Below are 17,840 nucleotides of genomic sequence, written 5' to 3' on the forward strand. Positions count from 1 at the left end.
GTGCTACAGATTGTTTCCATCAAAAGTCCCTCCGCCTTTGCGTTAAACTTCAAGTAACAGGAATCACTCATATCCCGCAGTGGTAGGAATAATTAAGGACTGCCAGGGGTTCCGTGTCCGTGTGAAGCCTCGGCGGATTGCTTAGCTAGCTCAGTATCATGTGGTTGGTGTCCTGCCCGCCATAGACTACACAGCGCTTGGGCCTACCACTGCCTGCCCTGAGACCTGCTGGGGGGGCCCCCGTGCTTCAGAGAGTTCAAGAAGACAGTCCGGAGAGCAGTCTCCTAGTCAGTTTTTACCTTAAACCTCTGGCTTTTTGAATACATAAAGCTGTTGTTGCCGAGCAAGGCTTTTCCAGAAATGCCGTGTAGTGTAGGGGAGGGGAGGCTGGCGTGCACAGTTGCAGGACGACAGCAGAGGAGAGTGGGTGGCGGGGAAGATAACCGAGAGGAAAAAGTGCCCAAACCCGGTGCTTCGCGAGAACGTGGTTGTACAGGGGCTGTATAGACTGGGCATTTTCTCTGGGCCAACGAGTTTGTATGCTGCCTACTGTGGACCAGATACCATTCTGGTTACGGAGGATACAGGATGTGACCCAAGCAGGTGTCTCTCTTTATGGAGCCCATGGTCTAGGGCAGGGAACAGTGGGAGTCCAACAGTAAACAAACAAGGAAACATGCAGTGTGTCAGATGGTCATAGGTAATAGGGGGAATAAGATGGGAAGGAGAAGAGGGGTGCTGTTCTGGGAGGGGTAGCATGGAGTTTCTCTGTAGGGTGTCAGAATAAGTCTCACTGACTAAGGTTACATTTGGGCAGAGATGTGAAAGAAATAAAAGGGAAAGCCATGGGGGGAAAGGATTCCAGACAGCGGGACGGCAGGTGAAAAGGCCCTGACATTGGCATGTGCTTGGTGCTTTGGGGGAACAGCGAAACTGGAGGTCGGCGGGGCTGGAGCGGAGGGGGCGATGGCAGAGCAGAGGCCTGGTAGGGACTGTGGCCGGATGGTGGACAGCTGTGTGTAGGCCACTGGGCGGACTTCTGCCTTGACTCCAAGTGAGATGGAAAGCACAGGAAGATTGGGGCAGAGGAATGACTCGGGCTGACTTAGGTTGTGACACTCTTACTCTGACTTTAGAGGTTAAGAGGCAAAGTAGGGGACCAGTTAGGAGGTTATAGTGATGCAAGCAGAGATGGTTGAGGCTTAGACCAGGGCGGTGGCAGTGAGCTGATGACGATGGCACCGAGGTATTGGGCTCAACTAGAAGGATGGGGTTGCCATCGACTGAAGTGGGGAGGCTGTGAGAGGAGCAGGATGGGAGGCGTTCAAGGGTTTGGCTTTGGACGTGTTAACTTCTGAGTCTTCCAGATGCCTCTGGAGGCAGGCTGGAGTTGTGGAGCGGTCCCTTGGACAGCCAGGTGTGCAGATCCAAGTCGGGGCTGGAGAGCCAGAAATACTTAGGAGTCACTGGAATACAGATGGCATTTGAAGCTGTAAAATTCGTCAATATCGCCTCCAGAGTGAGCACAGGGACACAGAGAGGGCCACGTCCTGTCATTGCGTGGAGGTCAGGGCATCGATTCAGAACTCACTGAGAACAGTTAATTAAGAATTTTCCTAATGTCCTTTCCCTTTTAAAATAGATAAACATGCTATTGTTCCCTTGTGAGACAGTCATCTGTTTAGTGATTATTCCTGAATTTCTTTTTTTTTTTTTTAAGTGGCTTTTACCTGATCAATTGCTAATGCTATTCAAAATAGATAGGTATGTTTTGGTCTAGAAATCTGATGTTCATGGAACATCATTTTTTAAAAAGAACAAATGAAAAGAGATGTTTGTAGCCATAGAAAATTGAGGTCTCAGAAGTAATGCTTACTCAAGCTAGAAGGTAGCATTAAATATGGTCTGCATTTCCCACTCTTACTCCTTTTTTTGAAAGTCTCGCTTTGGGTTGTGATTTCATGGTAGGCAAACCCAGAGGACATGGAATTAGGACACTATCAGTTCCGTCACGTGGAACTTGAAATTCTTTTTTTTTTCCTTTTGCCTTTTCTAGCCCATATTTGCATTTCTAAATGAAGAAAAGTTTAACGTGGATGGGTGGATGGTTTATAACCCAGTCGAAGAATACAGAAGGCAGGTAAGTCATGTGGCAAATCGCAGACATTCCAGGTGACAATATTTTGTCTGTCATGCTCTTTCAGCATCAGTGAAATCTTTGCTAAGTCTAGCTTAAATGGCAGTTATAGCTTATTTTATCTATTAGTCTGTAATTTATGAGCTCATTCCATAGCCCTATGATATATTGTTCATGAAATGAATCAAATATTTGGAATTTAGAGGAGTCAAACTTCTATACCTTACTCTTTAGGAATTCGTGTCACTATATATTTACGTACGTGGGAGCTTGACTATCACTGACAGCTAGATTCAAATGATATTTATTCTGATTTGCAGATTGAAATGAATTAGAATGGTTTCCCTGTAATGATGTCTTTTCCAAGAAAGCTTTGATGGATGGATATTCAAATTGCTTTTGCTGCTCTCTTCTGTAAACCTCACCCACGTGCATGGTTGTTGTGCTGTAAGAAACACGGTGGTACAGTGCGGCTGTTCAGGGACAAAAGTCTCTTGTGGCACTTTTGTGAAGAAGAGCCTGTGTGTTTTATGTCCAAAAGCCACAATTTGACCTCTGATTTAACCAAATCTGTAGGCTAGCTTGGAGTTATGTGATGGAGTTTTTCATAGTTCTCATCCTACACAGCTCTTAAAATAATTGGGAACTTTTGTCGGGTGAGCTTTGAGAATCAGATCAAGCCTGATTGCCTTATGTGAAAAGGCAGTGAAGGTAAAGTAAAATCTTAGAACCCTAGACTTGAGAAGAACCTTCTGGCCACCACCTCCACTACCAAGGACCTGTGTTGATTTTCTCTTCTCTCTCTCTCTCTCTCTCTCTTTTTTTTTTTTTTTTTTTTAGTCTTGACCAGTGGTGTGCATATTTGTAAGCAGATTCGATGCTCAGGAATGTGGGTGCAGGAGTTTAAATCCCATGTATGAGGTAGTATGTCCTATGCTTCCGGAAGTCAGCTTTAGAGCGTTGAGTTTCCGAAGGCTATCTATACCTCTCATTTTTTAATGACCTCTGTTCTGGGTCAGTTATTGAGGCAGAAGAAAGACCATTAAAACATTTTGCATGTTTTGGAGACCTCTGTAGCATCATGTATTTAAATATCTGTATCTTAGTTTTGGAGTGTTACTGACATATTAAGACTTATTTTTTAGATCAGTGTTCCTAGCTTGATACAAGACAGTTCCTGTTTAAGATTGCATGCATGTATGAACTGTTGAAAGGTATCTTGTTTTAGACTGCCATTATATTTCATCTTTTCTTCCTATAACTTTCTCATGGGACTTATAACTCTCTAATTGGACTCAGCATCAGACTCACCTGTTTGGTCCGTGGTCTATAGGACCAGACCTAAGGAAAAGGTACAATGTCTGTCCCCAAAGCAAGCACCCACATAGCTCACCTTTGTTTGTGTATTTGTGTATTTGTGAGTATGGGGAGAGAATATTCCACCACCTCTGGATCTTGTCCATACTAGATATGGTTTTGTGGGTGGATGACAGGACGGGAGGTGTACGCCTTGTCTCCCTGTCGCATTAGCAGTGTGCTTAGAATGCAGATGACTGTATTTCTCACACAGCCCTATAGGGCAATCACCAATCCCAAACCACTTGATTGAAAAAACTTCTAGGAGGTGGCGAAATGAGCCTCCCCAGAGGGGTTTTCCTCTATTTCCCCTCTGTGACTTTCTTCATAAACTTAGCTTCTTTCTACTTTGGAGCAGACTGAAGCATTCACTCTGTTTTGAGCAGGGAGAGGGAGTTGCCCAATGTCTTTTCTATCCTCAGTTAGACACAGGTTGAAATTACATGATGCACTTTTCTTTGGGGTGGGGGTGGGGTATACAGGTGGGGGATGAACTTGGGTTTATCTTTATTGTACAAGTAGTAAGAGATAGCTTGACATGAAATAAAGGAAGATCTCAAATTCAAGAGAATCTGTATTCATCAATGATATTCTAGAATTATGGGAACCACCAGTGTTTTGTCTTGTGTTCTTATGTTGTCTGGATTATGGATTTGGCTCCCTTTAGTATAAATCGGTAGACGGTCACTACCCTGTGGTCAAAGAAGCATGTGCAGAATCTGCTAGAAAGAAGAAAGGAGACCCAAGGCCAAATCCAGGTACAAAGTCATGGAGTACTGACTTAGACTTCCTTTTTTCCTACAGGGCTTGCCCAATCACCACTGGAGAATAACTTTTATCAATAAGTGCTATGAACTCTGTGACACTTACCCTGCTCTCTTGGTGGTTCCATATCGTGCCTCAGATGACGATCTCAGGAGAGTTGCAACTTTTAGATCCAGAAATCGGATTCCAGTGAGTACTACAGTTAATGTTTTCCTCAGAGATTGCCTTTTAGCCCATAAAAATAGTCAGGTCAGAGAAACACTCTTGGAATTGCAGGCCACAGTGTGCCTTCTGAGTGCAAAGTGCTACGCCTGCTGGGAAAAGAACTAAGACAGCACCCATCTTCCAGAGCTCACAATCAAGGTCAGAGAATGAGTGCAAACTAATTCTTATTTGAGAGAGGGTCTAAGTAATGCATAAGTCAACCAAGTGCTAGCTGGAAGGAAAGAGGGAAAGAGGAGGGTTTCTGGTTTTCACCTTTGTAATACTGTACGTGACGTGTGATGGACTTTCCATGAGCGTCGGCTCAGTCATACTGGAAATGACATAGAGCACATGGCAGCTTTAGTAGGTCTAGCTTGTCCTCATCACATTTGCAAGCTCTCTGAATGCAGTTAGCAAACTGGAGCCAAGTGCAGATTATTCCAGACAGTATACTTACGGTATCATTGGACCTAGTTCACAAAGTTCTCTTTGGCTCTTAAATATTTATGTATGAGTCATACTGTCTACTTTGTGTGCATAAATTTTATTGACTAAAAATTTAGAGAATTTTTTCCCCTCTTAATTTTTAGGACATGTCATAATAAGTACATTGTTTTGTTTTGGTTTTCTAAATAACAGATTTTGGAAAAACAAGGATTGAAGAAATGAAGATTTAATGTCACCTTGCCTTTAACTCCAAGTCTAGACATTTTTTGTCCTTAAAAGGACATTCATGTGAAACTTTTGTAGAATGTCAACATAATAGGAATCACAACTTTTAAAATGCACTCGCTCCTCTGATTATGAGTGTCTGTTCATATGTTAATGATCTCTTGGTGGTTCCATACTTGAACATATGTTCTTTAGCTCGTTTTGCTAGAGTACTGTGCCAACGAGGCTAGAGTTACAAGTTTACTTACTCCTCTTCTGCTCTGTTGTGACATACTTTTCTGTGCCCACTGTCTCACCCACAGGAGAACTAAGCTAGGGTAGTGTGGATGGATTTTGTTTTGCCTTCATTCAGTTGAACATGTACCATGTCAAGTGTGTGTGTGTGTGCGCGCATGCGTGTGTGTGTTTGTGTGTGTGTGTGTGAGAGAGAGAGAGAGAACAAGAGAGAGAATTTCATGGGATTTAGGGCAGGAGAAGAGAAGAAACAACTGGGCCCAGTCTTTTGTGCTCAGCTACCATCTGGACCTACTAGTCTCTGCTACCCTGAGTGAGCGAGAGTCTACTGTGGAGCCAGTAGAATGCTTAGCTTTTTACTTATTTAGCCATTTTATTGATCCTTCTTACTTCATAACAGCCACCAATCTACCTGTATTTTTCCTAATAAAATGAAGGCTAAGCTCTCCATCGTGTCTATATCTTTATAGACTACCATGCTTAAGAATGTTTAATAATAGATGATATCCTCTTTCTGATACACCTTCTGACCACCTGACTTTCGACTGTACACCAGAAAATGTATTTGCTTTTAATGTGAAATCATTAATATTTGATATTCAGTTCTTTTTTAAAAGCCCATATAAAAACACAAAAAGAGTTGATGAGAAAGCACTCTTGTTATTGTGTGTATAAATAGGACAAGAACGATTATAAGATATTGTTGAATGACAAAATGATCTGCATGAATCAGTATTTCCATGAATGCATACATCTGCTCTCATATGCATTCCTGTGTTCTCAAACAGGTTTGTCTTAAAGTTACAGGAGTCCTTGACATATAAGTAACATAATTATTTTAGACATTTTATAAAATGCCGATAAGCAAAAAGGAGTCTGCCACCTAGTGAGAACCACAGTTAACATTTTGCTCTATGTCCTTCCAAACTTCCTTCCATGGAAACATATTTTTATTTGAAAAAAAAAAAAAGAAATTATTCTGTATGCCAGGGTGTAGGTGTGCCATAATGTATTCTATCCATTTTCTGTTGTGAGACATCTGGGTTCCCTTTAATCTTTTATTATTATCCACAGTGCTGCGATCAACACCTTTTTGGTGGTGCAATATGTGTGCACATCCTTAATTATCTTTGGCTTCTAGATCCTAACCTCAATCAGAACAGCCTAAGACAGTACCCTATACTTTGAAAACAGTCACGGTAGTTGGTGTTGTGAAGTGACCATTCTTTATACCTCTGAGCCAAACAGCAAGCATCCTTTTTAAGAAGGTTGCGGAGATCCCAAAAGAAAAGAAAAGAAAAGAAAAGAAGCAAACCAGCTTACAAAAGTATTATTTGTTAATGGCGTGGTGACTGCAGCCTTAAATTCCCAGGCCAGGAGAAGAGGGGCGGGGGGAGGGAGGCCACTGGCGGTGGCACACGGCAATTTCTTGCCTAGGACCTGATTTAAATCTAAAAGTTGCTGCGGGTGTTTATGAAATAAAAAAAAAGTGGTCTTGCACCACATCAACGTCTTATACAGCTTAAACTTACACAGTGTTGTAGACCACTTATATCTCAGTAAACCTGAAAAATTAAAATACATTCATACTTGCCTAAAAGGATCTCCTGTCTCTTACCTGTCTCAAAGCAAGGGCCATAGGAGGCAAGCTGGGCCAGTGTCACCTCCACGTTGCCGGTTAGAAAATGGAGGTCCCGGGGAGCCAGTGCTTATCCCGGGGCTTCCCAGTTCTGAGCCTTTGGACTCTCAGGGGCCACAGTGGTGTTTTTACTGGTCTCTGGCATGGCACAAAGACTCCTTCACGCTGTGGTAATGATCTTTTCTCAGTAGCCTGTTCTCACTGTCATGCCTTCGTGGAGGGGGTGACTTCGGAGATGACAGCGTGTTTGGCCTTGTAGTAACTGAGTTCTTTGGTTCTGGTGTCTGCTTTTCACAGTTTTCTGTATCTGACGTCACAGGCCCCCTGGCCTGCCCCTCGAACGTGCGTTACATGTTTTCTTCCGTCATCCCCCAGCAGGGCCACCGAGTCACGTTCACCCCCACATCTGATGAAGCAGGAGACGGGAGCGGCAGAGGCTGTGAGCTCTGCGCCCAGGTTACCGCGACGGCAGAGGTGTGCCTCGCCCTGAGTCCACACTGTGGCTCCCTTTTCGTTTTTTTAACAGCTTTGAGATCTAATTCACCTACCAAACAATTCCCCCACTTAAAGTGGACAGTTCTATAGCTCTTATTGTATTACTTGTTAGCTCCCTTCTACAGGTGGTGTTTCTCCTGCACCACGAGCTTCGAAACCAGGTAGCCCCTGGGCTAGGCTTGTGTGCAAAGTACGGCTCCCTAAGCTTCATTGTGGGAACTCTGGCAGCCTTGCGGTCATCCTGAAAGCTTTTTTTTTCTTTTCCTAGAATTGAGACTGTTGGGTAGATGACCTGTAGAAGTGAGTTGGTATTATATAAACATATTGTACCAGGGTGATTTCCTTGTTTCTGTCAGAGAAATCCAGGGCAGGCTACAGAACTGAAGTAGTATCAGAAGCTTTTTATTCCCTTGAAGTGATAGAACTCTTTTTTAGGTAAGCATTTTATCTCTGTGAGATGTGCTAATTAAGAAAAGACTGGTTAAAGAAATTGGTTATTCTAGTTGTCTCTGAATAGTCCTCATTAAACGTGTGTTGCTAGGCACACACCGTGCAATCACAGGTAAACAAGTTTCTGTTTTGGCCAAATCGGACTCACAGCATCATGATGGTTAGTGCTTTATTTTTTTTTTTTTATATTTCTAATAGTTTTGAGATTTGCTGTTTTCTTGATAGCTTAAAATTTCTGAACCCACCATAGGTGCTGTCATGGATTCATCCAGAAAACAAGACCGTCATCGTGCGTTGCAGTCAGCCCCTCGTTGGTATGAGTGGTAAACGGAATAAAGATGATGAGAAGTATCTCGATGTTATCAGGGAGACTAACAGACAAATTTCTAAACTCACAATCTATGATGCAAGACCCAATGTAAATGCAGTGGCCAACAAGGTGAGTATATTCAGTGACACGCTAGATGCGTCACTTTTCTGGCATCTTCAATTATTCATAGCACAAGACAAGAACCTGAAAGCTAAACAAGTCATCACGCAGCTTGGAGAGATGCAGCAGCTTCCTAAATGGAAGGGTGTGTGAGCGGCTCTGCTCACTGTTACTTGCATGTGGATCGTGCATCTTACCCACTCACGTCTGCCGAGTTCCCTCCGCTTCCTGTGTTCCCTTGGCCCAGCTCTGCGTTAATTGCAGTTGATTTTTGTTTCAGTAGTGGAAATGATTTTGAAATTGTAGGTAAAGCAATCAAAGTAAATTGGGAAGTAGAATTAAAACATTTAGGAAATTGAGTCTAAAGATGAATATCTTGCATTCTTTGTAATGTTAGATGTTTCTGACCCATCCCTTCTATATAATTCAGAGTTGAATATGTTTATAAAAAGCAGTATTTCTATGTACACATTTAGGCTGAAATAAATATGATGTAAAATTGTAATGAGGTATTTGGAAAGATTTTTTTTTAAGATTTTATTTATTTATTTGACACAGAGAGAGAGATCACAAGTAGTCAGAGAGGCAGGCAGAGAGAGTGGGGGAAGCAGGCTCCCTGCTGAGCAGAGAGCCGGATGCGGGGCTCGATCCCAGGACCCTGAGACCATGACCTGAGCCAAAGGCAGAGGCTTAACCCACTGAGCCACCAGGCGCCCCTAGAAAGATTATTTTAAAATATGAAAATATATAAAGTGATTACCTTCATCTATTAACTTTAAAGCTTATTGTGAGAGTAGAATCTAGCCCCCACCCCGCCCAGCTTCACAGCAGCAGAATTCTTGAATGCCTCTTAAACACTCAGGAAGTATGCCTGTGTTACTAGTGCTCTTAGGAATGAAGGGAAGGAAAAAATGAAGGGAAAAAACCCAGGCTTTAAAGATCTCTGTGGCGTTCTTGAAAAACCAAGCTCTCGTTCCCTCCTCCCCCCGCTGTGTCTCTCCCCTAGTCATCTATATCCATAGCAACAGGCCCTTGAACCTCTGTGTCGCCGTACTCGATAATCAGGGTTGTTCCTTTTTGTTGAAGAGAAGGAAACTGAAAAGACTTCAAAACTAGCCAGAGATGGAGAATTTGAACTTTGGAAACTCAATCTATGCTTGGCTAATTGATTTTTACCCTTCTGACTTCTGCTCTCTTTGGACCTGATTGTTCCTCCCTTGTGGATATTTAGAAATTTACACCCCCCCCCCACGTAATAAGCAACATTACACCATTATAAAGTAAGCAAAACCCAGGCATTGACAAGCGCCTGCACCAGGCTGCTTCAGTCTGCCGCAGCTGACCGTGATGAATCAAAGTAGAGCGGCAGTAACGTCCTTTGCTTCGGCAAGGAGCGATCAGTACGTTTTGCCTTTTATCTGTCTGCATGTTATCTTCAGTTATTTACGAAAGAAGCTCCAGCGTTGAGAATCTTTTGAAAATCGCTCTAACTCTTTAAAAACCATAAGGGTAGAGAAGCAGGTCATCCAAGGGAGGGTGACTTATCATTGCATTAGTGGCTCGCAGCTCTGGCAAAACTCAGGCTCGCTCTCTGCTCCCAGGCCGGGCGCCTGCCGTTTCCAGGAGTGACTGCTGGGCGGGTAGGAGCACCTCTGTGGGCCTCTGACCCGAGCCTCGAGGTGTTCCGTGCCCTGACGCATGGGTAAGAGAGGGAAATAGGGCTCATCTGTCTAGGTATTCATTAGCTAATAACTTTTTAAAAAACAACGAGGTTGAATATGTGTTTTCTACTTATATTGATGCTGTTTGTCATAAGCTTTAAACACATATTTCTAAATAAAACCTATTTTCTTACGTAGAGACCAGGAAGACCAACACCTTTGGCTTGTACGGAGGACTTTAGGTTTGAAATTCAAGTGGTTGCCTTCCTTTCATTGCATAGGAAACTTGTGTGACTAACCCTGGGAAAATTAAAAAAAAAAAAAACCCACAAAACATGGGATGCATTGGCCCTTCTGTTCTGAGTTACAAGTTAGATATTCTTTGTATTGTTGTAAATAAAAAGAAAAGAGGCAAGATGTAGCAACGGCACATTTGTCCAATACCCCCCCCTTCCATTTCAGCTTGGAGAACTTTGCTTTCTTGGCAAGTCTCTGAATTATTTAACTTTTCCTTAAAGGGCCAGAGGCCACATGTTCCATGGCATTTTAAAACGTGAAGCAGAGTGTAGCCAGGTTCCTCCCATTCCGTTTCTTTTGCTTTATATGGAGAATGGGTATCTCCGCCGTGCTGGAAAGTGGTGCGGCGCTCTGTCCCTGGTGTCCGTGGGGCGGACAGATGGTCACGGCGCACTAGAAGAGGTGTGGGCCTTGAACTCAGACACGTGGCGTCCTACTGATTACCGTGTGACTTTGGGGATAGTTAAATAGCATCTCTCCTCAGTGACAAAATGGGGATAGTACTCTCTCTCTGGCGGCATGGCCGTAAGCGGGGGGCGGGGGCTCACTGAATGGTGGCTGGGGTCCGCTGTGGTGGAGTGTGACTCCTTTTAAGCCTGTTCAGCCTGCCCAGTCTCCGAGGCTCCAAGAGGTTGAGTGCCTCCCCTCAGTCTCGGAGCAAGTGGGGCTGAGCTGAGGGCTGTTAGAGTCAGCGCCGTGCCTGCCCTCTCCCGCTGCCTGAGAGTACCGCCACGGAACCCATCAAGGCAAGGGACCCTTGACAACCACTCTTGCCTTTCCAGGCCCAGAAGAGCTAGTAATTATGGAACATTTGAAGTGATTTTTTTTTTTCCTTGCAAATACAGATCCCCAGCAAACTGCCAGCCTGCTGGGTGGTTTTTCTGTTGTTGTTGTTTTTACCCCCCAACAAGCTCAGTGTGTGACTGATGTCGTTGAGGCTTGGTGTTGGGTGGGAAGTCAGGTCCCGTCGATCGCCGCATGCAGGCTGGGAAGGTGGAGATTGGAGGACCGACAACTGGATTCTTCATGTAAGTTCTCTGACGAACTAGAAAACCCAGCTGACTATTTGTATGTTTTGCTGTTTCTCAGGCAACAGGAGGAGGATATGAAAGTGATGACGCATACCATAACACCGAACTTTTCTTCTTAGACATCCATAACATTCATGTCATGCGGGAATCTTTAAAAAAAGTCAAAGACATTGTCTATCCTAATGTGGAAGAATCTCACTGGCTGTCCAGTTTGGAGTCTACTCACTGGTTAGAACACATCAAGGCAAGTATCTTTTTGTTTGTATATTTTTTTTCAAGTATTTTTTTTTTGAAAAAAAGATGTCCGTACCTAAATAAGAAAGCCATTGTTCAGTGGAACAGGGATCTGTTCCAGTACCTTCCATTCTAAAATTGAGCGGTGAGAGCTGAAATAGTTGTCATACAGGGTTCTTATGTTTGTTAGTTCCGTACCTCTTCAGAGTGTGCTTACCTTTAAGTTAAAGATTTCACAGCATCTCACTCCAGAACAGTTTCACAGTCTGTGGAGCGGTCACTTTCCCTCTTGCCAGTAGTAAGTTCTGTCTTCACGTGGATTTGTTTAGAGACAGCCAACTTATTATCCAACTGTTGCTGGGTACGACCCTCAAGGCCCTGGAGAGAGGGTTTTTTTCATTGAAACCAATTTCAAATTGACTTACTTTAAAGAATGAACTTAGTGTTTCGATTATACTCAGTGTTTCATCTTAATAAAATCAGCAACACCCCTCCAGTCTTTAAAAGTACTTGAAGCTATCTGAGGGAACTAACACCTTTAGAAGCTCCCTTTTTGTTGTGGAAACAAACAGAAAGCCTACTTTAAATAGGTGCATTATTAATATAAATTGCTTTCTAGTCAAATTTTACTTTCAGACTTGATAGGAATCACATTTTCATTTGGCCTAACTCTCATTTTTTTCTTAATTTGTCATTCTCAAAGATAAATTGCAAAACCAATGAATTGTAACAGGTAAGGGAATGTGGGTCCTGGATGAGATCCTGGATTAGAGAAAGGACACTGGGTGAAAATTAAGATGAGCTGGATAAAGTACAGACTCTATTAAAAATAAGTTAGTAAGTTTATTAATAATTTCATAACATGTTAATATTGGTTCACAGGTTGTGGCAAATGTACTCGAGTATATGCAAACTTTCTGCAGTATCTTTGTAACTTTTCTATACATCTACAACTATTCTAAAATAAAACATTTAATTTTAGAAAGTATCGCACCCTTAAAGGCAGGCAAAGCAGTGCGCTAGACCCCATGAATGGAAAAGGGTACGAGACGTACTTCTGCCTTCCAAGAGGTTCTTGCGGTTGAAGAGGTGACAGGCTCATGAACAGGAGAGCTAATGCTCCACCGTGTGGTGTGTTACATGCCACAAGCCTTCGTAGCAAAGGCAGTGGAAGGAAAGGGGCCTTTGGGATTTGAGGGGCTTGAAAGCAGAAGGGGTGAGGGGACTTATCTGAGGAGATTAGGAGTCCAGGCCATCTTTATAAGATGTGGAATGGAAGTTAGGACCTACAGAATATGCAGAAGGCTATAAAAGGCCCCTGTCAATTTTTATAGGTTTGTCCAAAGAGAGGGAGATAGAAAGGAAATGAAAGAAACTGTCAGTGTTCTCTGAGGAGGCCACCTGTGATGGGGGTGCCAGACGGGCACCTTAATGACCTCTGACTCAGGGTTGCTCAGGCCTAAGTCCCATTGTGCCAGAAGACGGGGGAGCAGAGATGTGGGTAGCCTTGAGCCGGACCTTACAGAATCAGTGGGGGTCACGTTTGGGCTGTGCTCCTGGAAGCTCCAGGAGGAGCATCTGTCCTTGCCTCTTCGAGTTCCGGGTGGCCGCTGACATTCCTTGGCTATGGCCAGGTCACTTCGTTCTCTGCTCCTGTGGTCCCACTGCCTTCTCTCTGTGAAATCTCCCTCAGCTCCTTCTTATCAGGATACGTGGGATGTAATTTAGTGCCCTCCCCCACGATCCAGGATAATCTCTCCGTTTCGAAGTCATTATCTTGATAACATCTACGAAGTCTGTGTTACCATGCCAGGCGGTATTCACAGATTTCTGGGGGCCAGGACCGGGGCATCTTTGGCTGACCCACTATTCGGCCTCACACACTGTTTTGCAGCCCCAGAGCTGCTGCTAGACACATGGCATGGCCACCACGAACCTGCATTCAGGCGAAGTGGGCCCACGACTGTGTGCGAAACAGGGCAAGCTTCACAGGCGAGACCACCCCCATTCTAGTCCGCCCTTGGAGCCCCAGCAGGGTAGAATGTCTCTGTGGTTTCTGGAGCATACGGTTTTTTTCTCAACACTCTTGCCCTGTAGCCCTTCCCATTTGGAAGTGACCTGTCACTGTGTGTTTCTGAGAAGGCAGCTAGACGGCAGCCGGCGTTCGCCGAACCTGTCCTCGTTGTCGTCACTTCGTGGGGATTCTTTCTTTCGGGCCAAGACAGGCTGTGCTGGGGCTCCCATTCCTCCTCCCGCTTCAGAGAGAAAGGAACCACGGCTCTGTGACTGGCGCAGTGTGTGACGGGTCAAAAGCGGCGGAAGGAGGTTTCACACCCAGGCCTCGGGCCACTGAGCCAGCGCCACACGCTGCCTCCCGGTCAGCCGTCAGCGCTAGGCCGTCTGATTACACAACAGTTGCCAGTGATGGTTTTGAAAATCTAATTTCACTTCATGAGATAACTAGCAGCCTTCCTGTCGAGAAGCAGTGGTGGGAATTCATACTTTTGGGGAAAATATCTAATATTTTGAAAGATCACAGGCTGAGGCCGCCTCCCTTTCTCATGGTGAGGGGAGTGTCTGGGGTGAAGCTGCCTTTAGTCGCATCCAACAGCCCTTTCGGCAGCAGTGCCTCAGATTAAATTTGTAAACAGGATTTTGAGGAGATGCTTAAAACACTTGAAGAATTAAAGCCGCTCTAGTCAGTTAAAGGCAGTGACTTCTGTATGAATAATGGAGGTCCCCTCGCCTGTCCTTCTCGGCACTACTCTGGGCACTTATCTGCAGTTACTGTTTATATCAAAATAATGCAGGTGCGGATCTTCAGAGGCTCGGTGGGTGCGATATGGGACTGGTGATGGCAGGGTCGTGAGTTCAAGCCCCACACTGCGCATAGAGCTGACCTAAATAAGTAAATCCAGTTAAAAAAAATAACAAAAAGTATGTGTCTTTAAAGTTTTTTCTACCAGATCATTCGCTTAGTCCGACTTTGCCTTGAGTCCATGAAAACAACTGTAATACATGACCGTTGCAGAGCTGTTAGGGCTTGGGGAGCTCCAGAAATGGCATCACGAATGTGAATGGCTGACGAGCACATGAAAAGACGGAGCCCTCGTACACTGACAGTGGCAATGAGAGATGGTCCAACCACTTTGGAAAATGGCTTAGCAGTTTGCTAAAAAGTTAAATAAACATCCATTTACTGTGTCATCCAGCCATTTCCCTCGTCAGTGTTTACCCAAGTGAAAAGACGACTTAAGTCCCTACAAATCTGTGCGTGCTAGAGTTCGCAGCAACATCATTCGTAGTAACCAAATGCAAGAAACAACCAGGTGTTGATCAGCTAGTGAGTGAATAAATAAAATGTGATCTGTCCGTACAACAGCATACACCTTGACCGTAAAAAGAAGGAAGTACTGATGCAGGCTATGACATGGATGGACCTTAAGAACATGACGCCAAGTGACAGAAGCCAGACATAAAAGCCCACCTATTACGTGATTCCATTTAGATGACGGTTGTGGTAAATGCAGAACTGTAGAGATAGGAAGCAAATCAGTGGCTGCCGGGGTCTGAGGGCAGGAGCAGGGCTTGACCTCAGGTGGCACATGAGACTCTCTGGGGGCGATGGAAGCGCTCTACAGCTGGTTTGCGATGATGCCTACGCAGCTGTGTACGTGTGTGCGACCTTATAACACTGCACACTCGTGATGGGTGAACTCTGTGCTTCGTACAGAATAAGTCCATAAATACCTAAGTCACCCAAAAATGACATCCTAACAATAACTCCTGGTATACACAAATTTCATAGTATTTCTCAGTCTCAAATGTTTATAAGAAGGCTGTCACTTTATCTTGATGGAAGTATTCCACTTACAAGCCACAGAATAGTTCATATTTTGTCAATTTAAAGGCTAAAAGGGGATTTCCATTGTATCAGGCCTTTAAGGTCTAAACTAGACCTGTTGGGCCGGTGATTTTTTTAAAAAATGATCACTGCTATAGGTTGAATTGAAACCTCCCCCGTAAAAAATTCCGTGTATTGAAACCCTGACCGCCCCCCTTCCCGGTACCTCAGAGTGTGACCTTTTTAGAACTAGGTTCCTCGGAGGTGCAGTGAGTGCAGATGAGGTCATACTGAAGTAGGATGGGCCTCTGCTTCAGTAAGACTGGTGTCCTTATGCAGAGGGCAAATTTGGACACGGAGACACAGACACAGGGAGAACACCACGTGAAGACTAGAGTCTTGCTGCCACGAGCCAAGGAAGTCTACCAGAAGCGATGAGAAGGTCTGGAACAGGTGTTTCCCTAGGGCCTTCAGAGGGAGCCAGGCCCTGCCCACACTTTGGTGTAGGCCTTCCAGCCAGACAATGCACTCCTGTGGTTTAAGCCCCAGGCTGTGGTCATTGGCAAGACAGCCCTCATATGCTAATGTACTCACAGGCATAAAAATGGGTTTGAAATGCCATTTAGACTTGTGCACATTGAGTTTGTTGTTTTGTTATGACCTAGTCTCATCGGAATGCCATTGCCCCAGAGCAAGAGCAGCGCGCCCCAGAGCCCCTGCTGTTCCATTTGCAGAAGTTTTTCTGTTCTAGACAATAGTAATTTTTGAAAACATGACCTTTTCTGGAGTTAAAAACGATTATTTCAAGTTTTAGCCATATCTTACAGCTGCCTACTAATCACGTGTTCTTCTTCTTCGCCAGCTTGTCCTGACGGGAGCCATTCAGGTAGCAGACAAAGTTTCCTCGGGGAAGAGCTCGGTGCTGGTGCACTGCAGCGACGGCTGGGACCGGACCGCGCAGCTGACGTCCCTGGCCATGCTGATGCTGGACAGCTACTATCGGAGCATCGAGGGATTTGAAATACTGGTACAGAAAGAATGGATAAGTTTCGGACATAAATTTGCATCTGTAAGTGAACAGTCAAGCCAACGTGTTCCATGTCCATGTTTGAGATTGAGAGACTGGTGGTTAAGCCATATATTTGCTTTCGAAAAGAAAATCTGAGGAGTCAAATGAAAAGTATGTGCGATTCCTCGGGGGTCGTGAAAGTTGTTTCCGGAGACCGCTTTCTCCGTCTGCCCTATTTACAGTTTGACTTGAAAATCAGACCAGGAGCCTGCGTAGAAGGGTTGAAATTGAGACTGTGACCATTCTTTCTCAGCTACAATTATAGCCATTAGAGCCAAATACCTTTTACAGAGCCGCTAGACTCGTTCAAGGCTTTATTATTGTTACTATCATTATTATTCTCTGACGCACAATTTGAAAATTGAGAGAACCTGTTAAAATTCATATTTCCAGGTCTGAAAAAGCCTTTAAAAAAAAAAAGAAAGAAAAGAAGATTTATTTAGTTATCTGTTTGAGAGAGTGAGAACACACGCAAGCATGAGCACGGGGAGGGGCGGAGGGGGAGAGAGGCCTCCAGCGGACTCCCCGCTGAGTGTAGAGCCTGGCGCAGGGCCTGATCTCATCACCCTGAGCTCAGGCCCAGAGCGGAAGTTCAGAGTCAGACACGCTTAACTGACCGGGCTGCCCAGGTGCCCCTGAAGAAGCCTTTTTAACAAGCTCCCTCAGGTGATCATTGTTAATAAAAATAAATGGTGAGGCTTTTGTCTTGTTCTTAGGAGAGAAAGAACTTCACTTACTAATGACCACACCGTTTTGGACGTGGTCTTGAGGCTTCGGCCGTGAGGGTTGGCCCCTCAGCACGCTAACTTAACGGCAGGCTGAGCTGATGGCATTGGGGTAGTATAGATGTTTATGTTTGACTTCCGGTATTCCTAAACCTTTGCACATTTCTATATTGCCAAGGAAAAACATACACCATTTACTCTCTGAGAAACTTGGCATTTGGAAAGCAGATTGATGAGTTGTATTGTCACACTTTGTGGGTTATATATGCTTTCTCGGTTTTGTACCCGTAACTGAAAACAAATCATCTCCATCCTTTCGTTTCAGAGAATAGGCCATGGTGATAAAAACCACGCCGACGCGGACCGGTCTCCTATTTTCCTCCAGTTTATTGACTGTGTATGGCAGATGTCGAAACAGGTAAGGGATGTGTACGGGATAAAATTACATTGGACTTCACGTTTAAGTGTTTTGATCTAATGTCCGGCATTTGCCTCACAGTACGCAGGGCCGAGAGAGATGAAATGAGTCTGGCCCTACGCGAGTCATTGCTGAAGTCGGGTGGTGGGTACGTGGGGTTTGCACTTTTATTCTCGCAG

General features: G+C 44.5%; 1 protein-coding gene across 7 annotated transcripts in view; it reads left to right on the forward strand.

The window, feature by feature from the left end:
• The window catches only part of MTM1 (myotubularin 1), an 89,201-nt gene that overhangs the window by 60,116 nt on the left and 11,245 nt on the right, over positions 1-17,840 (forward strand). For all 7 annotated transcript variants that reach the window (XM_032329803.1, XM_032329804.1, XM_032329808.1 and 4 more), the window contains 6 exons: positions 2,057-2,140; positions 4,298-4,447; positions 8,203-8,391; positions 11,430-11,615; positions 16,312-16,518; positions 17,569-17,661. In XM_032329803.1, the coding sequence (XP_032185694.1) occupies positions 2,057-2,140; positions 4,298-4,447; positions 8,203-8,391; positions 11,430-11,615; positions 16,312-16,518; positions 17,569-17,661 (909 nt within the window). The remainder of the gene's footprint in view (positions 1-2,056; positions 2,141-4,297; positions 4,448-8,202; positions 8,392-11,429; positions 11,616-16,311; positions 16,519-17,568; positions 17,662-17,840) is intronic.

This window comes from Mustela erminea, chromosome X, assembly GCF_009829155.1.
Source record: "Mustela erminea isolate mMusErm1 chromosome X, mMusErm1.Pri, whole genome shotgun sequence".
Lineage (NCBI taxonomy): Eukaryota > Metazoa > Chordata > Mammalia > Carnivora > Mustelidae > Mustela > Mustela erminea.